Source organism: Mesoplodon bidens (genome assembly GCF_964165515.1).
Source record: "Mesoplodon bidens genome assembly, chromosome: 18".
NCBI lineage: Eukaryota > Metazoa > Chordata > Mammalia > Artiodactyla > Ziphiidae > Mesoplodon > Mesoplodon bidens.
The window spans coordinates 2,240,692-2,265,169 of record NC_138175.1 but is presented as its reverse complement, the minus strand read 5'-3'; the positions used below and the strand labels follow the sequence as shown (position 1 = coordinate 2,265,169).

Sequence of the window (24,478 nt, the reverse complement as noted above, 5' to 3'; positions counted from 1 at the left end):
AATGGCTGTGTTGGTCAGACTTGCTACAGGCTGTGTTTCTTGTCTGCCTAGCTCGGGCTTCTTGCTGGTCAGATGACCACACACCTGAGACTCACAGCATTAAGGAAGTTAGGTTGTAGACAGGTTATAAAATGCCTTGCAAAATTTTGAGGTGTTTGAAAGAAACTTTCTGGACAATTCCCTATGTTACCAGAGATGTTTAAGCCATTATTTTCTGGAGTGATAGGGAGGGAAAATAGTTAATTTTTAGACTAATTTATTTTTTGGGGGGAAGCAGTATTCCCTGAAGTAATTAACTTCTGTAGGAATTTAAAATGCCATCTTTCCTCCTCCAGAATGTCCTGGTCATACTCCTGGAGGCCCGTCTGCCGGCTCTGGGGCTGGGTGTTCGTCCGTGGCCACGTGTCAGCAGGGAGCTGGGCGAGGAAACAGCCCTCGCGGGCCCGCAGAGCCCATCCCAGTGGCCACGCGCGCCCTCCTGTTCACGGTGGCCAGTCGGTCGCTTCCTCACTGAGCCTGTCCGGCCCCTTCCATGTTCTCGTCTGCAGCACGGCTCGCAGAGATCATCCATGAAGACTGGGGAGTTTCCGATCAGTCTGAGGATGATCATTCTTTACATAAAAATGAGGCTTGGCTTACCTTTGTGAACTTCTTCACTCATTTAACGTGGTGTTTTGCCTTCCTAAGAATTAAGTTTAATAGATGAGGTCGCTTTTTCGTTCCTTCCTCCTGGATCAGTTTGACAGTGTCTGCCTTTACCCATGTGTGCCCCCCGCTGTGTGCGTGGGACAGCGTGGCGTAGCCCCGCCTTTCTCGGTTGTCGCTGGAGCTGGGAGGCTGAGGCTGTCCGGGGTGGCGTCTGCAGGGGGGGTGGCCCTTGCTCTGGCGCATCGCTGTTGGAGCAGTAGAGCCAGGTCTGGGGCTTGGACAGGTGGGGCCCTCCTTGCCCCGGCCAGAGAGCCGAGGCCCCCTTGTTGGGGGCTGGCAGGACTCTGTCCCCACCCCCCAACCCCCAGCCCCGCAGCCTCTGGTTCTGTCGTGGTGCATGTGCGAGGGCTCTGGTGAAGAGGATGCTTCCGGGGCTGGGGAGCCGAGGAGGGGGCGCGTGTGCGGGCAGCCCCGGGGCAGCCGGCTCTCAGTTGGAGTCCGTGGTGGAGAAGCCGAGCCGGCCTCCCTCCTGGACGGAACGGGCATCCCACCGCCTCCACGCACGCTCAGCGTCACTTTGAGGGACGTTGACTCGCGGTTTAGAAAATGATGCTGAGCTCCTAACCAGTGTTTTACTTTGCTTTAACGATATTATCTAAACGCAGGCCGGCCTTGTAGAATTCATGATACTTGTTTCTGAGAAAAGCTCAAGGCTCTCTGGCCCTGTGGTGGTTGGGGTGGAGCACGCAGCCCACTGTCCTTGCGCCCCTCCCGCAGCGGCCTGCCCCTCCCCTCCCCTCCCACCCTCCTCCCTGTCCCTCCCTTTACTTGCTTGTCGCTTGATGGCCGCAGGTGGAGGGGGGGTGGTCCTTCCACTCTGTTTGGTGTAATTAAGCCTGTGGTTCTACATTCGCTGAGGCTTTAGATCCTGAGCACTAGACCCAGAGCCAGGCATAGAGTTGCCCAGTATCTGTAGGTAAACTAATAAACTCTCCAGGAGTTGGAGCCTTCTTGGCGTTCCAGGGATGACTGAGAGACAGCGCCTCTAGAAGTCGCTTCCCACCCACGTTTAGATCACGTGTCCACTAGCTTTCCTGTAGGCAGGTGAACGTAACAGGTGGCTGCCGGCGAGAAAACTGCACGCATCCGAGCCTGTGCTCGTAGCTCTCCCTCTTCACTTCTAAACCATCCGTGTTCCTGAGAAATGATTCTTCTGTCTTATCTCTTATTCCGAGTTCCAAAAGTCAGATTTGTGATTTGTTCTCTGTCCTTAGCTAAAGTCAGGAGCTCAGCCTTCCCGGCCCCTTCCAGCGGCCGCCCCGGCCCAGCAGTGACACGGTCGTTCTGACGGGGTCATCCTGACGGGGTTGCAGAGCCTCGCCTGGTGTTGGAGGACGTCGTGTGATTCAGGAGCCCGGCCGGGAGCGGCTGCCTGTGGCGTGGCAGGGCAGGGGATGCGAGTCACAGACCGGCTGGCCTCTGGGCCTCGTGCTCTGTTCCAGGCCTGCGGCAAAGCCAGGAGGCACTGGCTGCCCTCTGTGGGGCCTTATTTGCGCAGAGGCCAGAACATAAATATCAGGACATTTCAAAGTAAATCGCGTGAGAAATCTTGAAACAGTGATGACCCTGGCTGGGACACGACTTAAAGGCCCACCGGCCTCGGCCGGAAGCTGGGTCCCTCTTAGAGGTTCTAACTCTCCCCCTTATCGCCGCCCCAGCGCTGGTGCTTTCAGGGGCCGCCTCTCACACCTTAACTTGCCGCCACGTTAGGATCAGAAGGGAGCGTTTGGAAAGCGACCAGGCGTCCAAGCAGAGTCAAGAGTTCTCTTGATTGGTGATCATAAGTGGAGTTTCCTTTTGCCAAAGGATAAGGCTTTTTAAAGTTGATGTTTGTTTGACAACCGTCAAGCCCTTTCACACACGTGGTCAATCCTGCACCTCCTGGGAGGCTGTGACAGAGAGGAAGGCTGGGTGGGGGGCGCTGGCCCACTTGGTCAGGGTGTAGCCGGGAGGCCCAGTGCCCACTGTGCGCCTCCCAAATCGTCCCTCATCCCAGACGGAGCTGGCGGGGTGCTGGTGGGCTCGCAGACGGGGTCTTCCGCCTCTCCTCCTGGGCGGGAGGAGCGCCAGCTGCCCTCTTTCTCTCTGTGGGCCCCCTGCCTGTCCTGGGAACGCCCCGGGCCGCCTCGCTGGGGATAGAGAGAGCGGGGGGAGTCTCCGGAGCTCACCGAGACCCCTCTCTCTTGCAGAGGACTACCCCAACGGCACGTGGCTGGGGGACGAGAACAACCCCGAGATGCGGGTGCGCTGTGCCATCATCCCCTCCGACATGCTGCACATCAGCACCAACTGCCGCACCGCCGAGAAGATGGCGCTCACGCTGCTGGACTACCTCTTCCACCGCGAGGTGCAGGCCGTCTCCAACCTCTCGGGCCAGGGCAAGCACGGCAAGAAGCAGCTCGACCCCCTGACCATCTACGGCATCCGCTGTGAGTGCGGCCTCCCGTGTCTGCCGCCACCCCCGCCCCGGTTGTGGGAAGGCTCCGCTGGGGGTGGGCACGGCGGGGTGGGACCCATGCTGTCAGGGGGAGGGGGCTCTGGGTCAGATCTGGTCACGGAGCCAAGAGAGGACTTTGTGGATTGAACGTTTCCTGTAGGAAGGGCTGCCCAGGGCCTGGCCTGCGGCAAAGACACTGGGGCGTGGGGGCCTTTCAGACCCTGGCCTCCCCTGACCTGGTGCCGCCCTCGAGGCGGGAGGAGCGGTGGAGCCGAGCCTTCCCTACCCTCCGCTGACAGCGGCCTCACCCGGGCTTCCCAGGGGCACAGGCAGGCCACCCGCCTCGTCCCTGTCCCAGAGGTCTGGGGTTCTGGGCTGCCCTCGCTGGTGGTGGCCGGGGACGTTGTCATACTGATCTGGATCCCCCGCGTGGCTGTGAGGGTGGCGCAGGCTGGAGTCTGTCGTGACGGCATCGTCTGGGTGACATCTGGAAGGGGTGCGGCGTGCCCACTTCCTTCTCGGCAGCACCCGCTGGCCTGATCGCACTTGAGAGCCCGCCCGACCCAGAAGGTGTTCGACACGGCTTACGATAAAGACGCGAAAGAAGCAAGTAGGCTTCCAGCAGAAGGGTTAGGTGGTCACGTCTGACAGACCTGGTGCTGGAGAGCCGCTGCGGCTGGCGTGAAATTTAAATCTAAGTTAGCGAAACAGAATGGAAAACAAATTACCCAGAGTTCACTGTCTCAAATTAGAGAAGGGGCGCCGTCCTGCCCTGGGGACCTCGCTGCTCACACAGAGCTCTGGCGGCGATCCCCGGGCCTTTGGGTGGGGACGGTGAGAAGTAGGGAGAGGATCTCTCCAGGAGCCTTCACGCACAGGGCGGAGTCGTCTTTCCTGTGTCTGCACACTGACCTTGGTGGAAGTTGGGGTGTGGCCTGGCTGTGGGTTTTCCTGACAGGTACTCAGCAGGGCGTCCGGTCCCTGCCTCACCCCAGGGGGCTCATCCTCCTGGTCCCCAGCTCATGGCCCTGGCCATTCCGAGTCCCCGTGTGTGTCTCGGAGCCTGGGAATCACGTGGGGTGGCTCCTGAGAACCCACCCATGGGACACGCTGAGGTCAGCCCTCGGTGGGGGAGAAAACCGGGCACGGTGGGCAGAGCCTGGGCCAACCAACAGATGAGTGAGGGCTTTGCCGTCCGTGTTCTAGGCTTTGTGAGGCCTGGGTCGTGCCTGCCTGGCTCTGAAAGCAGCCGTTCTCACGATGCGGGGGATCGGCGTGACCATGTTCCCAAAGAATGTTGTTTCATGGCAGGCAGCGCCCCCGCTCTAGAGCATGGTGCCAGCTGGGACCCTCACAGCGCGCCGGCTGATGCCAGGGGTTCTGGAAACGTGAGCCGGAATGTCAGGCTTGGCCTGAGGGTCACCTGGGGGCCACCATGGCTGCTGCGTGTTGCAGGGGTCACCGGTTCCCTAGGCAGTGGGTGGTAGGTTTACTGCCCCGAGCTTCTGAGTTACAGGCGGGGTGGTCGTGCTTACAGTGGAGCCAGCGGTGGGCCAGAGAGTGTTTTGGTGCAAGGCCGGCCTGCCTGTGTTCTCTCGGAGGCTCCTGTGCCTGGGAGAAGGGTTGGGGGGTGTCTGGGGGCTGGCTGGGAGCCGTGCGGACAGCTGCTGTGTGTAAGCAGCCCAAATTGCCCTGTACATTTAGCTTACAGATTTTTCTTTTTCTTTTTTTTTCTAATTTTTTGGTCTCGCCGTGCAGCGTGTGGGGTCTTAGGTCCCCAGCCAGTGATCGAACCCGTGCTTTCTGCATTGGAAGCGCGGAGTCTTAACCACTGGACCACCAGGGAAGTCCCTACAGTTTCTTTTTCAGGCAGGGGAAGCCTGTAGGTATCCTTAAAATAGAGGAATTCCTGACCCAGAGAATGTACATTTGCCACCACCAGCCACACCCACCTCGCTGTGGATAAGACTGGACTTAACATATCTCTTTTCTGATTGTCAGAAGTATTTTCCTCCCTTTCTTTTTTAAGGGAAAAAAAAGTCAGCATTTTGAAACACATAGACACTTCTTCTAGAGAGGGCACAAGGTCACTGAGGAAAAGAGAAGTCGTCCGGGATGCCACCTCCTTCAGGGTTCCCAAGGGTTGACGGGCCTCCCAGAAATTTGGATAAGCAGCCGTGTAGTTTGTGTGCTCTGTGCAAAAGTAGATCATTATTGTAACTTTAAAAAAAATTGGCCACGCTTTCATGAGGCATGTGACCTAAGAATGTAGCAGTTGCCTTTTTCCCCCTCGAATTGAGAATGTTACAGCCTTAGTTCTTAGGGTTTTTACTGGTGGGTCACATAGGCGTCTGCTTAGGCTGTGGGACACGCCTGGATGATCTGATGAGACCAGCGATGAGGTGGACGCACTTCCCGGCGTCGACAGGTCCTTGAAAACATCTGTGAGGGGGGCGCCAACGTGGTGAGATCCCACAAGCCCCCCAGCATCTTGGGCACAGACGGAGGAGTCACGTGTCCACGGAGGACTGTCGTCGGGTCAGTCCCCCCGGGGCAGAGATGGTGTTGCTGCCGGGGCTTTGCTCGCGTGCCGTGGGCTGCCCGAGTGGCCCGCCCGAGTGGCCCGGGCCTGCCGTACCGAGCTCTGCCGACAACACGGTGCCCTGTCCGGGTCTGGGGCCACGAGGCTGAGACCACGGCGCCAGCAGGGCACGCTGCCTCGCAGGGCTGCGGATGAGTCTGTCTTGCCTCTGGCAGAGGCCCACAGCTTGTGGCCTTTGTGGGCTGTGGCAGCGTAACTCCAGTCTCCGTGTCCGTCGTCCTGCGGCCGTCTGCTCCTGTGTGTGTCTGTGTGTCCCCTCTCCTTCTGAGGGCAGCAGCCATCCTGCACTTAGAGCGCACTGTACTCCAGTGTGACTGCATCTGCAGTTAATTAGTCACGTCTGCAGAGACCCTGTGTCCAAGGGAGGTCACGTTCCCAGGTCCTGGGACGGACATGAATTTTGGGGGACACTTGAGCACAGTACGCAGGGCCTGGGTTCTTTGGAACCTGGGTGGTCAGGCTCCTCTGGGCCCAGCACGTGTCTCTGGGAGCTGGGAGGAAGTCGTGGTCAACGTGGGCTGGTGGCAGGATGGAGCCTGTGAGAAAGGACGCAAGTGGGCGCCCTGGCTCACGGTCACCTTGGAGCGGCCGACCGCGGCCACCAGGCTCTCCTCGTCACCGAGGAGCGGCATCACTCCTGGTGCTGTGCCCAGCACCTGGGGCTCCCCTGTGTGGGGAGAGGGGGCCAGCCTGGCTCTGTGGCCGGGATGCTGGACTCTGCGGTGCCCACACGGGAGCTGAGACCGTCACGTGAAGCAGTCAGTTGCCAGCGCTCAGGTTTCTGCTTCCCTCTCCCTGGAACTCGAGGCTATGTTAGCAGTGCCCTGTGACTGATAAGCCCCATGCCACCCCACGCCCCTCCCCGAGGACACAGGATTACAAGCCCCACGGCTTTTTTCTTGTCTGTCCTTCCTGCGGTGCATCTCAGCCCCTCGTGGGGCTCACATGAGAGCTGGGAACCACAGGTGTCAGCGATGGGGGTCCTGGAAAGGGGGAGGCGGTCAGCAGGGACGGGACCCCACTCAGATCTTCGGGGGGCGCCCGGGCAGCACTTGGGAGCGGCGCAGGGCCTGCTCGCTGCTTAGTCTCCCCGGGCTGCTGGGTGGCTACGTGGCTCGTCTGCAGAGGTGGCTACGTGGCTCATCTGCGGATGAGACTGTGTCCAGGTCCCCAGGGGGTGTCGCCACCTCCTCCCCGGGCTCCCGAGCGCCCCGGCCGGGCGCCCGCTGCCGTCCAGGCAGAGGGAGGCGCTGCTGGGCTTTCTGTGGCCGCTTCTTCTCCACTTGGGTGGGCGCCGGAGGCCCAAATTTTAAGGCTGGTTCTCACTCCTCACTGATAGCTCCGTTTGGAGCTGAAGGGAGGAGATTGACGTTCTTATTTCATGAGGTTTTCTTAGGAGCATCAAATGACTTGAGATAAAATGCTTCAACAAGTGTGAAATGCCAGTTAATTCAAAGTAATCTTTTTATCACTCATTGTAAGAGGTTCCTCCTCCTTTCACTCAGCGGAGGTTGCTCAGGGATGGCAGAAAAGTTGAAGAACGCTTTTAGCAAAGTCAGAGGAAGCCCACCCATGAGGCTCCCGGGGTGGAGCCAAGCCCCCTGTGCCCTCCTGCACCGCGGCTCTCGGTGGGGGAGGCATCGGTGCTGCTGGCCCCTTCCTTAGTGTTTCCTGGCAGCCTTCACGGGGGCATTTGCCATCGAGCTGGAGTCTTGAGTCACTGTTGGAAGGAACTATGTAATCAGATGTCTTAGAAGAATTTTAAAATGGCTAATGCAGAACTCCACGAATGTACGTTTTTTCTTCGAAGGATGTAAGCCAGGTTTTGAACTGGCAGATTGGTTTCTACAAAGTTGAATTTAAGTATTAATGTTTTCGCTCCTTTCTTATGCTTGTGTGCCCACGTGTGTGTCCTGTATATGCTCTTCTATTACTAACAAGCTTTGGAATTTTGCATGATCTCACTAATCCCTAGAGGCATTCGGAAGGTGTTTTCCTTGCATGGGAAGGCATGAGGGGATCTGAGAGTGGCCTGCAGGGTGTCCTTCTGTATTGGAGCAGGTACCTAATGAGGTGGTTGGACACGTGTGGTCGCCACTTCTTTGCCTGTATTCGGGCTCCTCTGTAGCTGTAGTGGGTAGTTGGCTCCTCCTGTGAGTGTAGAGCTGTAGTTAGTGGTCGGGTCCCCTTGTGACTATACGGTTCTTGTTCTCATAGTTGGGCTCAGTCAGTATTTGAGTTCTGTGGTAACTACAGTTGGTAGTTGCGTTCTCTTGTCACTCATGTGGGTAACTGGCCGGAACTTTGTGAGCCCCACTCTGCATCTAGAGCCATACCCGGCATGGAGCCGTCTCTCAGTAAATATTGCGATGACTCCAGTTAGGTGAGAGATGACCTGAAAACCAGCAAAGAGGTGCCACCTCCTTTATGTGCTTCCTTTTCTGCAGGAGGACAAAGTGGGGCTGAGACTACCTTGCAGTTGATCTTCTCTCTGATCCTGTAAACCTGCCCCTCCTTAACCCAATTTCTTTTTATCAAGATGACAGACATTTTGGTTGTCTTTCTGTTTGGAGTCAAAAATGCCTTAGGCTATGTTCACAAAAAAGTTAAGTGTCTTTCCAAGACAAAAGAAACTTAATACAGTAGTTAAGAAAACAAAGACTTCCTTTGTTTTGATTATTCCTAGGGTTTGTGCTCTCCACAGAGCAGAGTATAGGGTTTGGGCATCAAATGAGCTTTCAGCAGACGCTCCAAACTGGGTGCTCTTGGTAGCCAAAACAGCAAGTTTTCCAGCTGAACCTTTTTTTTTTTTTTTGGTACGCGGGCCTCTCCCGTTGCGGAGCACAGGCTCCGGATGCGCAGGCCCAGTGGCCATGGCTCACGGGCCCAGCTGCTCCGCGGCATGTGGGATCCTCCCGGACCGGGGCACAAACCCGTGTCCCCTGCATCGGCAGGCGGACTCTCAACCACTGCACCACCAGCTAAGCCCCGAGCTGAATCTTTTTATTATTAAATTTTTGAATTTCATCCATTTATTTTCCCGTTAATCAGCGAAGCTTCATGACCAGCTAGAAAGGAGGTCACCCTGTTGAAAAGCATTTTTTGTGGTTCCCGTGTTCCTGACCGTTACTCCCTGTTGATTCAGCACAAGGAAGAAGTGAAGTTGTCCAGTGAGAGCTGGGCGGGCTGGCAGGGAGGGGTCTCCATCTGCCACCCGGTTTCCTCCTTGCTGGTAGGTGGTCTCAGGTGCCCACCTCCCGCCCTGAGAGCTTGCCATGACGCAGGGGCGGACAGCGAGGGTGCCAGAGGGCTGCCCCGCCCTCTGCGGCCAGCGGTCCAGTGGAGGTGATGCCCACTCGGCTGGGCCGGGCTGGGCGTGCGGTGGGGGCCCCAGGGAGTGGATTATGTCCGCCCTTAGGGAGTTTCATTCTGATGGAGGGAGGCAGATGGAGAGGCAAGGGAAGTTCCGTAGGCCTCAGACTCAGGTAGCAGTGGAAGCAAGTCTTCAGATGAGTTGTAACCAGCATTTAGGCAACAAACGTGTAAGCATCTGTCATGCACCTGGACATTCTGGGCTCTCCGCGGGCATGGATGAGGAGTGCGAAGATCCCCGTGTTTGTGGGGGAAGCAGAGTAAATGCCATCAGTATCTAAGTTCTCTAAAGTGTTAGGGCGCCGGGACGGGGGTGGCGGTGGGAGGACTCTGGGGTGAAGTGGGCTGGTTGAGGGGAGGATTACTGAGCTCACGCTGGAGCCCAGACTTGAGAGGAGGGAAGGAGGCAGCCAGGCAGGCACGAGCAAGGAGGAACGAGCTGGCGTTCCGTCTCGGCCTCAGGACCTGAGAGGCCGTGCGTGAAATCAGGGTGGACAGTTGGAGCGCGGGACATCCAGGACGCTTGTGCAAACCCTCACCTCCAGCTTGTTGCCCACCTCCATCTGGTGGGGGTGGATCACGTCAGATAGGTTAAAGCTGAATAAATGAAAAGCGATCATCACACACGACAGGCAGGCCTGAGGCACCTCTCGCCCGTCACGCTTCCTGTTGGCACTGCACCCTGACCGCCGTCCGCGCGGAAGGCCCGCGCCTCACAGAGCCTCCCCTTGGGTGTGTTCTTGCAGGTCACCTCTTCTATAAATTTGGAATCACGGAATCCGACTGGTATCGAATCAAACAGAGCATCGACTCCAAATGTCGGACGGCCTGGCGGCGAAAACAGCGAGGCCAGAGCCTGGCCGTCAAGAGCTTCTCCAGGAGAACCCCGTCCTCGTCCTCGTACGGCGCCTCAGGTACGACGCGGGGCGGCCCAGGCAGGTGGCCCCGGGGGCGGTCAGAGCGAGAACCGTGGCTCTGTGCCCGCACATGCCCTGTGAGCGGCTGGGAGCCTCGGCCGGACCGCGAGAGGCTCCCGGGCAGTTGTCTAGGTGGAGGGCATCCTGGGCTCCGCAGCAGCAGCAGCAGGGCCAGGACCACCTTGGACACAGCCCCGAGCGCTGCTCCCTCTGCCTGGCGGGCCAGCACGTCGCTGGCTCGCTGTCACTGTCACCATCTGCGTGGCGTCTGCAGGCGAAGGCTGGGGTGCAGCCTAAGTCATGCTCGTTACTGCCACGGTGAGGACGCAGCCTCGGTTATACTCATCCTCAAGATAATGGGAAGCTCTTAGGCTTTCTTTCCAGGCATTGAAAGGACAGCTGGGAGAGTTCACCAGGAGTGACAAGGAGACCAGCATCGCTTGTCACCGAAGATGTCTCAAAATGTTGTAACAGAAATGGTTTTTTAACTCCCGTGGACGCTCCCTTGGCAGTGGCTCTCAGGACCTGAATCCTGACCGGGGTCGGGACTGGGATTCAGGGGCAGCAGTGGTCAGGGTGAGCGGAACTCTCGTTGTGGAATCGCTGCAGTGACAAACCAGGTCACCTGGAGTCCTTGCAGGTTATGAATCTTTCTGAGCCAGACCTCAGGAAGCGGTTTTCCTCGGTGGTTTGGTGATTATCAGATACTTGGCCTTAATTTGCCACGTGAATCATGCAAGCTGGGGGTGGCCGACAGGTCATGCCCCGAGCAGAGCTTCTGTGCGGGGCCTGCATTGAAGAGTCTCTCGGTGAGGAGTCCGGCCTTTCTGTCACCACCGGGATTCTGTTGTGGGAACTTAGGTAGCAGTTGGGACCCCGCTGGGGGTGGCTCCTTGCCGAACCGGACTGGCTCTGTGGTCCTAAGACGGTAGGCGTGGGGACTGTGGCTCCAGGGATGCAGGTTTCAGTGTGGCCGGGGATCTGCCGTCTTACCCCGGGGCCACCTGGCCAGCACGGCCGTGCTCAGTGCCTGTCCCCATCAGACGAGGTGGGCTCTGGAACCCGTGTCCCCACCTCTGGAGGTGCCCGGGACACGTGACGAGCTGACTTGCAGGCCGGCCCCTTGGGATCGTGTTCAGTTCAGATCCTGCCTCCAGGCGGTGGTCTGAGGCTCGGCGTTGCCAGCCAGCACCTGCGTGAGGCCCCGAGCCTGTCCGGCCCACGTTGGAGCAGGAGGGTGCTGGGTCCTGAAGCTGTGCTTGGGCTGCTGGGCTGTGGCTGGGGACTCAGGTGGCCTTTGCCCCTGAGGTCTGATCTCCATCACAGGCTGGTGATGTCACGCTTTGTCTTTATCCTCGCTCGCTTGTGGTTTTGTGTTTCTTCCAGTTATTAGTGTTTCTTTCAGTTGAATGACAGTAATTCAGTTTAATGGTAGTTGTGTGTCTTCAGTTCCTCTGTTTTTCTGTCCATAAACACATCAGGGTTCCTCCTAAGAGGCTGTGGGTTTTGTTTTCTTTTTCTTTTTGGCTGCGTTGGGTCTTCGTTGCTGCGCGCGGGCTTTCTCTAGTTGCAGCGAGCGGGGGGCTACTCTTCGTTGCGGTGCGCCGGCTTCTCATTGTGGTGGCTTCTCTTGCTGCGGAGCACAGGCTCTAGGCGCGCGGCTTCAGTAGTTGTGGCGCACGGGCTCAGTAGTTGTGGTGCACGGGCTTAGTTGGCAGGCGGATTCTTAATCACTGCACCACCAGGGAGGTCCCTGGGCTGTGAGTCTGAGCAACTCTCAGTACTGCTGTTGGTCCCGTGGCCTCTTGCGGGTGGTGAATGGCCACCATGAGGGGTTCTTCAGTGCCATGGCCGGGCAGGCGCTGAGCCTCAGGACGTGTGGCTTGGAATGGACTCTGGCCAGCCTCGGTGGCTTGGGAAGGTCCGCAGGCTCCAGCAGCACCGTCCATGGCCAGAGTGACGGGCGCTTTCTCAGGAGCAGGAGGCCCTCTGTGTCGTCCTGATGGGCCAGCTGCCTTCTGGGCCTCGGAGGACGGACACCGTGGTGCCACCCAGCACCTTGCTGTCTCCACCCACCTGGGTCTCTGTGCCTGGGTTGTGCAGCAGGGGACACCACGTCGGGGCGGGGGTCAAGGTGCGCCTTTTTAAGGAGCACTTGAGGGAGGCCGGCACCATCGCACCCACTTTGCCTCAGGTGCTGTGTGTCTGGGAAGCACGAGGGGCGAGTTCCGGGCTCTGGGACAGGTCTGGACTGCTCTCAGGCGGTCCGCTGGAGGCCAGAGGGCGGCCCCTCCTCGGGCGCTGGAGCCCTGGGAGTTTTGAGAGAAACACGGACCATGTTCTTCTTTTATCAAACTCCTTTGGAAGTACGTTCTGTAACTTTCTGTCGACTGGATATTTTTCTACTTTAACGTACTGCCTACTTGGCCCAAACTCGATACAGCACAGGGTGGTTGGTTAAAGGGCCTCTGGGATTTCGTCCTTGTTCTTCCTGCGGACTCGTGGCCTGACCCAGCGAATCTGGTCCTTAAGGCTATTCTGGTGACAGACATAATCCAGGAACATGTAATTTAGCCAGGATTCCGTTAATTTGGAATTGGTAGTAATTCCAGCTGGAGTTGTCGTGTTCTCTTTTGAAGTATCAGCAGACAAATGCTACAAGTGAGATTCTGAGCCGAGGCTGGTCTATTTAAAGCTGAATTAGTACTGCCAATTTGAACACAGACCACAACATCACTGGTTTTCAAGGGATTTAAAAAATATCAGTTTATTAAAACGTTTGTATCTCACCCTGCTGTCTGGCCACACCATGTGAACTTTCATATGTGCTTGAGTTTAAGGTGGCTGCATTTTACTGTGTAAACCTCCGCCCGCAGCGCTTTTCCCCACAGCTCTCATTGGGGAGCATCCGTATAGGCCCAGATCGTTAGGGTCGCAGAGAACCAGCTCCCGACTCTGTGTCTCTCTGGACATGGAGGAGCGCGGCCAGTGGGGGTGAGGCCTTTGAGGGGCTGCCCTTTCCGTGTCACTGCCGGGGGCCGTGGTCCTCCCTCAGCGTGAGTCCTTGCCTGGGGTCACTTGCCGTATCTCTTGGATTATTCTTGACCACAAACAAGTAACAGATGCAGTTTTTTGCACTGCACTTTGATATCAGTATTGATTGTAAAACATAGATTTAAATTGGTCTTCACGTCGCGTAATTAGAGGGAGCTATTGATGACATGGTAAATTCAGTAACTTGAATTTCGTAAGCATTAACATCTTAATACTGTTATACTGTAACTTTTTAAAAGGCAGCCAGTGGAATCTATACCATGTCAATTTGATACCCACCATTAAGCTATTAAAAAATGCATGAAAATTATTTTCTTCAAGAATCAGACATTTTATATCTTTTTCCTCTTTCCATTCATATCAGCATTCTACTTCTCACAGAATTTCATTCTAATGTAATATGTTTTTATCTTTAGAAGTCTTTTGGAGTAATCCATTCTTTAGAACAAAAATATGTATATACATTGAAAATTAAAAATTTTTTTTTCTGAGTCCTAATGTTCTAAGTGTATGAGAAAATTCTTCTGATTGAGATAGTATTACAGTTAAAAGTAATATACAACACATGAAAACAAACGTATCTCATTCTGGGTTAAACATGGAAAGTAAACTTTTATTGGAAGTGTTCCTTTAATTGAGTGGAGGGAGCTTTTCTCCCAAGTTCGTTTTTTGTTTGTTTGTTTGTTTATTTACTTTTGGCTTTATTTACTTTTGGCTTTCTCTAGTTGCAGCGAGCGGGGGCTACTCTTCGTTGCGGTGCGTGGGCTTCTCATTGCGGTGGCTTCTCTTTGTTGTGGAGCTCTAGGCACGTGAGCTTCAGTAGTGGTGCCACATGGACTCAGTAGCTGTGGCTCCTGGCCTCTAGAGCACAGGCTCAGTAGTTGTGGTGCAAGGGCTTAGTTGCTCCGCGGCATGTGGGATCTTCCCGGGCCAGGGCTCGAACCTGTGTCCCCTGCATTGGCAGGCGGATTCTTAACCACTGCGCCACTGGGGAAGTCCCTCCCTCCCCCAAGTTAGTTTAATTATCCATGGACCTACCTTGCGCTGGTCTGACACAGAGGTTAGTATGCACTTTGTTCCTGTTTTTCATTTTCCATTTTTATCATTACATCTGAGGAGCTTCACTTACATAGTGGGTGGGAACCATCTGTGTCTGTGGGTCATCGGATCTTTAGACGCTGACTACAGGTGAGAAAGCCCCGCTGTCTAACAGCTGTTGCTCACGACGCTGCGCATTGGAAGTCCAGAAACGAAGGCTCTCCCTTCATCTCCGTGGGCAGTGTGGTTGGGGAGAGAGGGAGGCAGAGGTGGGCTCTGCCCCAGGCTGGCAGCTCAGGCTTGTGTGCATCTCCCCGCAGAGACCATGATGAGCACGCCTCCGCCCGCCAGTGAGCTGCAGCAGCCCCCGCCCCAGGCCCTGCACTACGCCCTGGCCAACGCCCAGCAGGTCCAGATCCACCAGATCGGGGAGGACGGACAGGTCCAAGTAGTATGTACTTCTCGCCAGTTTGCCTTTGACAGTGGAAGGGGAGGGCACGGCTGGGCAGCGGGGGGAGGGGCGCCACGACCAGCTTTCCCTGCACTTCTGGATCCCGCTGACAGCTTGGGATGGGGTCCAAGTAGAAATAGCTAAGGTGGGCCTCCTACATCTCGTAGACCTCTCTGCCGGCCCCTCGCAGCTCCCCTGCCTGTGCGCTTCTGCCTGTCCTCCTGGGAGACATCAAGATGTATCATAGATATTTTCTCAGTTCAGAAGCATGGGCACCCTTTACTGAGAGGAGAAGAATAACTTCGTTCTGGGGCCAGCGGAGAGAGCCGGTGGCCTTAGTCATTGTGTAGTTTCTTTGGATTGTGTGACGAGTCGCCCTTGTGTGCTGCCGGCCCAGGAGGACGTTCCTCCCGACCCTTCATGGGAGAGCGGGGCAGGAACTTCCAGGGGATCCTGGGGATGCTTTAGTCACCCAGCCTCCTCGCCGTGGACCTCGTTGCAGGGCTGCCTCCTGGAGACCTGGTTCTGACCCAGGCGGCTTTGGTTTGATGCTGCACTCGGCACGCTGTCTGGAAAGGGAGGGCTTCCCCAGAGCACTGAGGAGGATTGTAAAGAATTCTTCTTCCAAGGGAGATGGAGCAGTTATAAACAGGGAATTCTTTGTTTCACTGACAGTCACAAAAGCAGTTCCTCTAATCTCGTTAGTAAGGAAGTTCTTTGAAAGAATTCCAGAATAGATAACTGTGATATAGGGTTTACATAGATGTAGTAAAATGAAAGCAATAGAAAATTCAACAGTAGTTTATTTTCAGGTCCATTTTGATTAAGGTAGAATTTTAGATAAGATAATGGATATTCATTTCATTGAGCTAAGTTAAGATGTACAGGAATTATTTGTCTGCCTGTATCTACCAGCATACATGCATTTTAGTTGGAGTCTGATACTTTGGAACCACGTTTCTTGTTTACTTCAGCTGTTTAAATAGTCATGTGTTTCTTTGATTTAAAAGGAGTTGGCTGACGTGTTTTCTGTGTAGACACGTGTTCAACTGCCACCCACCCTCCTAGTCACGCTGCTGTGTAGCCTCCAGCACCCCAGGTCACTAGGGACCCTGTGTGAGGGTCTGTGAGGTGGCTGGTCCCTCTGAGTTGAGAGTACAATTAACACAAAAACAAACAAAAACTTGTCAGTTTAGTTTCTGGAAAGTTGTGGTTTTGCTCCTGTTTCCTGTATGTCCTTCACAGTCTTAAATTTGCCTGTTTAGTAACATTTAAAGACTTAGCAGATGTTTCCTAGGCCTCGTTGTCCCTTTAAGAATTACTGCAAAGTATTCTGTGTTATGTCCTTAAAATAGAACTTCAAGAGGGGTTTAGTAAGCTCACCCCATGCCTGTGTGAAACTGGCCATCAGGCCTTAGCTGTCTTTTCTTGAACTGCGAGTGGAGAATCGGGAACAAACGCTTCGGAGAGCGTTTCTTGTTTCCTCTGATGCTTCTTGGTGTCTTCTCTTCTGCGGATCCCACAGGGCCACCTCCACATCGCCCAGGTGCCTCAAGGGGAGCAGGTGCAGATCACGCAGGACAGCGAGGTGAGTCTGGCTGCCAGCCCAGGGCCCGCCCTGTTCCCACGGGCCCCCTGCACTCTGACCTTTGTCCAGTGAGGTGGACACCTGGGCGTCCCCAGATGACACAGGTGTCCAGCAGAGACCGCCTGCTTCCCACTTCCTGGGGCACAAACCCGAGGCCCTGCCTGCCCTCCACACCGTCCTGCCCTTGCTGCACCGCGGCCCCCTCTGGGTTTCTTTGTGAACACTTGCTACATGGAGGCTTTTGCTCCTGGCTGAAGTGCCCTCTGCAGCCCCAGGGCTGGGAGCGGCACGAGGGGGCCGCCCCTGAGACTGTGGCCTCACGTGTCCTTGGCTTCTCTTGGCACGTGGGGCCAGCACGGGACTTGAGGGAGGTGGGACTATGGTGAGAGGGCCCGTGAAGGTCCTGTGAGCCTTCGGCGCAGCGTTTTCTGACTCAGCCTCAGCCGCCTGCGGTCCCGCCATCCCGGCCTCTTCCCACTGGTGTCCTTTTACTGTTACTCCACGGTAAGGACAGAGGCAGGAGGCCTTCCTGGCTGCACGCGTACCTGCCCAGGGGGCTTGGTGTGTGAAAGTCAGCTTGACCCTCCGAAGGCAGGTCGGCGGGTCGGGCCGGGGCGCAGGGCTGCAGCCCGCAGATTGGGGCATGGCTTCTTGCACCTTGTCCCCACCTGGGAGCAGTGCTCGCCCTGGATACCCCCCCTCCACAGCGTGTGCCATGTGGGTGGAGCTGAGGGCCGGGCTTGCTTCTGGCCTCCAGCATCTGCCGGTGCCAGGGGCTGTCGGCCCCAGGGTCTCAGGAGAGTCCTGGGGAAGCCTGGGACTCGTTTAGCGGTGCCTGCTGGCTCCTCGTGTTCCGGCTGCACCGGGCTGCTTTCCTTAAGTGGGTGACATCAGTGCCCCCGGCCTCTCAGTCCCAGCCCCCAGCGCCACAGTCAGAGAGGGAAGAGGCGGGCGGGTTCTGAGGGGACGGCTCCGAGCTGGACAAATCCCTGTGAGTCCTCAGATGACGGGACAGGTGTGTCCATGGGAAGGTGGGGCGCACGGCTGGGTGGGTGCCCGGGGGGTGGGGAGGCTAGCGGGGGCGGGGGGAGGCGGTGAAAGGGAGCAGCGCACGGTGGGGGGAGGGGCAGGTCCCGGGAGGCCTGACCGCAGGTAAGGAGTGGGCTTCCCCCTGCCTCCTGCAGGACCAGCGGGCGGGGGGTGGGTGTCTGTGAGCTCACACAGAGCAACATGTTGCCAGCAGGGGGCAGGGGGGGAGTGGGCAGCAAGCTAAGCGCAGGCACCCCCTTGGGGGGCAGGGGAGCTTCCCTTCTCCAGGCACAGGTGAGGGGGAGGCCACGCCCACAGAGGGCCGCCCGTCAACCAGCACGCCCACCTTGCTGCCTACCTTGCTGCCTACCTTGCTGGGGGCCCTTGAAAGGAAGGAAAATGGTTAGGGTTGGAAAAGGAGAAATCAATGTACATGCGCTTTTATATTGTTTCTGCTAAGAATTCATTAGAATACTTCTTTTTTTTTTTTTTTTTTCTTTTTGCGGTATGCGGGCCTCTCACTGTTGTGGCCTCTCCCGTTGCGGAGCACAGGCTCCGGATGCGCAGGCCCAGCGGCCATGGCTCACGGGCCCAGATGCTCCGCGGCATATGGGATCCTCCCAGACCGGGGCACGAACCCGTATCCCCTGCATCGGCAGGCGGACTCTCAACCACTGCGCCACCAGGGAGGCCCTAGAATACTTCTTGAATTTCAATTTTTAGTATCAGTTTTGCCCTTTTTTTTTTTTTAAGTTTTCTTAACTGAATCCCTCTTCTATATAATCTGGTTGTTTTTTTTTTTTTTTTTTTTTGCTTCCATTAGGAATTGAATGCACTGAATTAGAAAAAATTGCTGATAGTGTAATGATTACTTTGTAATAGGTTACAATATGCAATTAGTCTTCTTATCACAATGAAACCTTACTCTTTGTTCACTTAAAAATTAGGTAGTTATTTTGTCCAAATGAGGATATCTGTAAAAAGACATTTAGCAGCGCCTACCAGACTTAAAACAACTCTTATTTTTTTGAAACAAATGAAAATGAATTTCCAGCTGGTGAGATCTCAGTAGGCCTGTAGTCTGGTTAATTGCATTACGTCCCATTGACTTCCTCGTTGCCATAATGCTCCATGATGTGTCAGCTGTCCCAAAGGGGAAGCTGGGTGCTGGGACGCAGGACCTCTCTGTACTACTTTTGGTTCTTCTTGTGAGTCTGAGATTGTTTCAAAGTGAAGAGTTAGAAAAAAGACATTTCCATTTGGGGGTCAGGGTTGGGGGATGGGTACAATGTTTTTTTAACTGGTTTGTTTTGTTTGTTTTTGTAAGAAAAAATAGCACCTGTAAACTCAGCTTTAAGTATTGATATTTTGGGATTTTTATGGCTACAAGGGACTGCTGTTGGAATTGATGTTGATGGTTTTGCTGGTTTTCACTAATGGCCTGGGGACGTTCCTGCATCTTGAAGCTGTTGCCTTTGATCACACCCTTATTCATCCATTTTGCAGGGCAATCTACAGATACACCACGTGGGACAAGATGGGCAGGTAAGTGCTCACCTGCGGTGGATCCCAGCGTGGCAGGAGCGGGAGCGTTGGCCCCCGGGACACACGGAGACACACGGGGATGTGGCATGTGGACGGCGGGGCCCTGGGCTGTTGTGCAGCAGCTGTCTGTTAGAATAAGGCAGGTTTCGTTCCCGTTCATTGCTGTCAGACTCCAACCACTGCCTTCTTTTCTGGTCCTGAGAAAAAGACCCTGAAAGCCTCACTGAGCTCACCTGATGTGAACTGTCTACAGAGTGAAGCGCCCGGCTGAGGCGTTCTAGGGGTGATTTGCTTTCTAAGATGGAGTGAAATTGCTGGTGAATTCGAGGATTGACGTTTTCACGTCCTCATGAAGAGTTTCTGTTAAAGAGATGTTTATAACCTGAATAATTATGAAAGAGAGTCTGGAGGGTCTTCCTTTTTTATAAAACGTAACTTAGGAATCATGAACATGGAGCTCAGTCACTATCAAGATAACCATAGACATTATTCTCAGAGCCGAGTGCACGCTCCCTTCTGGCACACTGTGCTCTTCCCACGTCCTCGGCGAGGGCCTCGTGTCTGCCTCAAACGGTCATGCAGGGTGTGCGTTGCGGGACTTGAAACCAAAGGACATCACGGCCCGAGGGTTTCCCGTTGAGCCCTCGGAGCGCCTTGGGACGAGTGCGATGTTCAAGTTGGAGTTTCTTCGTTGAAAGTGTCATCTTGAACATACTCATGAGGTTTTAATCAAAGTCCTAAAGCAGTATTAATATATAAATTATAAATAGCTGCCTTGGCAAAGAGCCAAAAAGCCAAAGAATTGCAGAATTTAAAAAGCTGCACTGAGTTTTAACCTTAGTTATACCTCTGCTTTAGCATCCTTCTTAGGGCTTTTACTCCAGGTCAGGAAAGCTGGGGACTCTTTGTCACCTGAGCATTGAAACAAAACCTCTGATTTCCCAGAGTTGTGCTTCTGGTTGCCTCTGCTGCTGCTGGTGAGGTGGCCCAAGGTGACCCGGCAGCCCGGGGAAGGGTGTCGCTTCTGGGCAGCTGGGTTTGCTTGCCTTTCAGTTGTGCTTTCGGGGAACGTGTAGGGAGAGGAGGCCTGTCCTGGAGTGTCGATTACAGCGGGAAGCAGTGCAGGGGCGTTGAGCCACCCTCTGCCAGCGGGAGCGTGGCCTTCTCCATACGGGGCCCACGTTGGGCCTCATGTACCGCGATCTGCCCTTGCATCTGTTGGAGCAGATTAAGGGTTGAGGGGCCCCCCAACCCCCAGGTAGGCCCTGTGAGGCTAGACACTCAAACCCAGAGTGGAGGGCTGAGGGTGGCGGAGAGGAGAGAGTAGGGGTTAGAGGTGAAGCTCCAGTTGGGCTGAGAGCATGGGTTCCAGTTACTGGAAAAATGTCCCAGTCACACTTCTCACCCAGTCCCTGTCCAGTGGAGTGACAGTCATGGTCGGATGCTGAGATGCCTCAGCATCTCAGTGAGGCTTGTTCCTCTCCCTGACCCAGACGTCGAGTTGGCCGAGTGTAGACAGAACAGTCCCCAGAGGGTTCCGTCGGTCAACAAGGCCGCACGCGAGTTCATGTCGGGTTCACCCTGGCAACACGTGCTTTCTTGGCTTTGCCGCTTTATATGTTAGAGATGTTTGTGAGGTTATGTGGACATTTTTAACCTTAGCAAGATATTTAAAAGTTTTTAAGTGAATTGTACAGGATTAGAATTTGACCTGGTTTGGTGCATTAATTAAGAATGATGTGATTAAAAACATGTTCAGGGAGCAGTAGATTGTGCCTTGTGTCCCTTTGGCACAGCATCTGCCCTTCCGCTGAGACCTTTCCTCGCAGTGGCCATAAATCCTCGCCTTCAGTCACACAGCAGTTTGCCTTTCACGCCTGGAGTCTGGTTGCCTCCGGGGCTGTGCTGGCCTGATGTCCTGCCCCTCGAAATGCAGGCTGTTTTGGGGGGAAAGTGAGGGTCTGTGTTCAAGCAAAAAGATGCTGCTCTTCGAAAGCAGCGGACACGTCCGCCCGCCGTCGTGAGCATGTGGGCAGCGGGGGCCTGGCTGTGGGAACGGTGCCATTAGCCAAGCCGCCTGCGCTGTTGGCTGGCAGGCAGGCCCCAGAGCTCGTGGACGGAGTACTCACTTCAGTTGGGCTCGTCGCTGGGGAATCGGCTCATGGGGCCCCTTTCAACCATTAAGGTTTGAATTTGAGCCTCCAAAGTGTGGCCTCTGTGAGTCCAGCCAACAAGCACTGGGCCTTGGACCCCAGTGGGTGCTTGGTGAGCTGCTCTCCCCACCCTGCGGTTGCCGGAGGAGCTTTTCCGGGTGAGGAGGGGTTCCCCTCTGGGGGAGAGAGGGGACACCCCGAGCTGGGGCCACTGCTCCCCGGCCGGCTTTCACTCGTCCCAGCTCACCGGTGGGCCAGGTAAACCCAGCTCTGGCTCCAGGTCTGTCCGCCCTCCTTAGAGCTCAGGGGTGCACTGCGGGTGTGAGCCTGCCTTCGGGCCTCGAGAGGCGGCCTCACCGTTTCCATCCCGACTCCCCCTGTCCGTGCGTGGGGCAGCAGGGTGGGCTGTGGGACAGCCCCACCACGTGCAGGGGGCGTTCCCATCTGACGTCGTGCATAGGCACGTGGCAGGGCCTCCCTGCCCATCCCGGACGCCCACCTTTCCCCACCACTGGGCTGTCTTGTCCACAGAGGGTTTCTGTTCGCTTCCAGGCCCTTAAAGCACCACGGTGGGTTCTGTCCTGCTTCAGCTGCTCACGGCCGGGGCCGGGTGACTTTGCAGTAATGCGTGACAATTTCCGGGTGCCTTCTCTCCACACCGCAGGACTGTGTACTGTCGATAACTGTCTGAATTTGAGCCCAGTCAGCGGGGTCCCCGGGTGCTGGCAGCAGCAGGTGCTGGGGCTTCAGGGATCTGACCCTTAGGAAGGGCAGGGAAGGCTGAGGGTGATGCTCTCAGACTGGGGACTGCTTCCCATGGAACCACAGCGCCTCCTGGCTTCCCAGAAATCACCTGTGACTCAAACAGTGGGCTCTCTGAATTTGCATGGTGAATTTTGGATAAAAATGTGGCTATGTCTTTATAGGGAATATCTGGATATTCAGTTCAGACAGCAAGAGGTACAGGCTTTGGTTCTGATGAATTTGATGTGGTTGAAGATTTAGCCAACTCAAAATAATCTTTCTGATTTCTCTAATCAGTTGGAGGAAAAGCAAAATGATCTTACTCAGTTTAGGAGGTGGCAGTGCAGTTGAAGAACTAAATCTGGAAGTACAGACGTTACACGGGAGGTGAACTCTGAGAAGTGGAGGAAAGAAGTGGCCGAAAGAGGACGTTTGTTCTAGAAATGCTCTCAGTGTCACACTGGCTTCCAGGAGGCAGATCGTGGTGGGGAAGCGGAGGGCATCCTCCCGGCGGGAGGGGGGTGTGGGTCCGGATAGGCCCTGCTCTGTGGCGGGGCTCTGTGGGGTCACAGGTGCTTCGTGTCAAAGCCACATGTCTCCTGGGACGTGTGCGTGTGCTTTATTCTTTCCCTCTCATTTCTCTAAAGGTCACTGTTTTCTTGGGGGTCGGGTTGCTGAGGCGTCAAAGTGTGTTGTTTCACTTAGAGCTTCACGTCCGGCCCCTCAAGTGAAGACCACTGCTGAGGAGGGAGCGGGTATGGGGCCGAGCGTGTCTGTCACGTCCACGAGTGTGGTCCCCGCGTTGGGTTCATCTGGGTAATTCAGGAAGATTCCGAGGGGACACATGCAGTGACACAGACGAGGCGCTGCCTCTGCTCCATCTCCTGGCTGTTCTGCTTTGAGCGTTCTGAGCTGCTCAGCGTGCATGAGTTCAAGGAAAGCGGGGTGAATGGCTCATCTCGGCTTGGTCGTGCTTGGGGGGACAGCGGCTGGCAGTGACACCGTAGGATTGGGGACCCGTGTTGGCGCTGGCCTTGTGGCACAGAGGCACCTGGCTCTGAATCTGCCCTGGTTAGAGCCAGTCCCAAACCAGTCACCCTTCAGCTGTGTAGACGAATGCATGCCGGGAACCACGAGCTTTATTGTGAGACTGTGAGCACTGGGACGCGTCCCTGTGCTGCTGGTCTAATCGTCATCTGGTTGCAGCCATCTCTTGCTGTACGACCCCTGTCCCCACCGCCAAATTTGGGGCCAGAGAAGACAATCAGTTATTATCCTTGGGGCTTCCCTGGTGGCGCAGTGGTTAAGAACCCACCTGCCAATGCAGGGGACACGGGTTCAAGCCCTGGTCCAGGAAGATCCCACATGCCATGGAGCAACTAAGCCCGTGCACCACAACTACTGAGCCTGCGCTCTAGAGCCCTCGAGCCACAACTACTGAGCCTGCGTGCCACAGCTACTGAAGCCCACGCGCCTAGAGCCCGTGCTCCACAACAAGATAAGTCACCACAATGAGAAACCTGCACACCTCAACGAAGAGTAACCCCTGCTCGCCACAATTAGAGAAAGCCTGTGCACAGCAATGAAGACCCAACACAGCCAAAAACAAATACATTTTAAAAAGATGAAAATTATTACCCTTCACCATTCGGGGTTCATTGGGCCCAGCGGGAGGGAGGTGGTTCTGTTCCATGTCATGTCACCGGGTCATCTGGAGGCTCGGGGCTGCCCTGTCCAGGGGATCCCTTCCGGACCTGGAGCTGGGCTGTCCCCCCAGCCCCTCGGTTCTCCATGAGGGCTCCCCCAGTGGCCCAGGGCCTCACAGCACAGTGGCAGGGTCCATGGGGCGAATGTCACCAGCTTTTGAGAGCTGGGGTGCAGACGTGCAGGCCCCATAGTGACCACGCTCCTGAGGGTGGTGTGGATGTCCACTCCCTGGTCTGAATCCAGAGGATGGTGCTGGCAAAGAGGGATGTGACATCTCTTGGCATCCATTCTGGGCCCGGCGTGGCTTGACCGTGAGCTCCTGAAGGGCAGGGCCTGTGTCCTTCACGGGGAGGCAGGGGCCTGCCTGAGTGCCCAGAGAGGCCCCGTGGATTTCCATGGAGATGGTTACTGGGTGAATCCTGCACCACGAGCCCCGGAAATGAGCCTCCCCGCTCAGGCTGGTGGGCTGGGGGTTAGTTTGTCAGTGCTGGCATCGAGACCTCAGCCCACCCACCCGAGTGGCATAAAATCTGCATTGAGAAACTTGGAACTTGTGTGCTTCGTTGGGGCAGCTTGGCTGATGGTAAAAGTTGGGTGCATTTTTTATGATTATTGTGTATTGTTAAATTTTTGTTGAACTGTTAGAACAGTCTTAAAATGTCCTTTTCTGCATTTAAAGAATTGAGATTTTTTAAATCTAGATTTATACGATTTCTAACTTTTGCATTCTGTTCATCTTGGTTTTGGGGGAGTTTAAGAAAACAAAGCAAAGACCGCAACATTTATTCGTGTGACTAAGAAGCAGCGCCCCCGAACGGGCTGTTTTGGGACAAGCGGCAGCTGCTGCTGGCTGACCGCGGGGTCCCCTGGCCACTGTTTCTGCGGCGCCTCTGTTTCCTGGGCTCGCCAGCACCCGAGGGCAGGCCCGTTTCTGGGAGGGCGCTGGCACCTTTGTTTTAGTTAATACCGAGTTGTCACTCAAGGTCAGGACACAACCCAGGAGGAGGAGGCTGGGACCCCCTGCACCTCCAGTGTCATGCTCCGGCCTCCCCGGGTGCCACAGCCACGGGAGGAGCCAGCCCGCTGTCCACGGGGCCGGGGTCCCTTTCTGGAGCTGGGCGTGTGCTCCCTCC

At 55.6% G+C, this 24,478-nt stretch overlaps 1 protein-coding gene across 2 annotated transcripts in view; it reads left to right on the top strand.

Annotated features, from left to right (window-relative positions):
* Nucleotides 1-24,478, top strand: part of BANP (BTG3 associated nuclear protein) — a 99,039-nt gene that overhangs the window by 55,757 nt on the left and 18,804 nt on the right. For both annotated transcript variants that reach the window (XM_081217727.1, XM_081217726.1), the window contains 5 exons: nucleotides 2,898-3,137; nucleotides 9,866-10,033; nucleotides 14,449-14,579; nucleotides 16,105-16,167; nucleotides 18,703-18,741. In XM_081217727.1, the coding sequence (XP_081073853.1) occupies nucleotides 2,898-3,137; nucleotides 9,866-10,033; nucleotides 14,449-14,579; nucleotides 16,105-16,167; nucleotides 18,703-18,741 (641 nt within the window). The remainder of the gene's footprint in view (nucleotides 1-2,897; nucleotides 3,138-9,865; nucleotides 10,034-14,448; nucleotides 14,580-16,104; nucleotides 16,168-18,702; nucleotides 18,742-24,478) is intronic.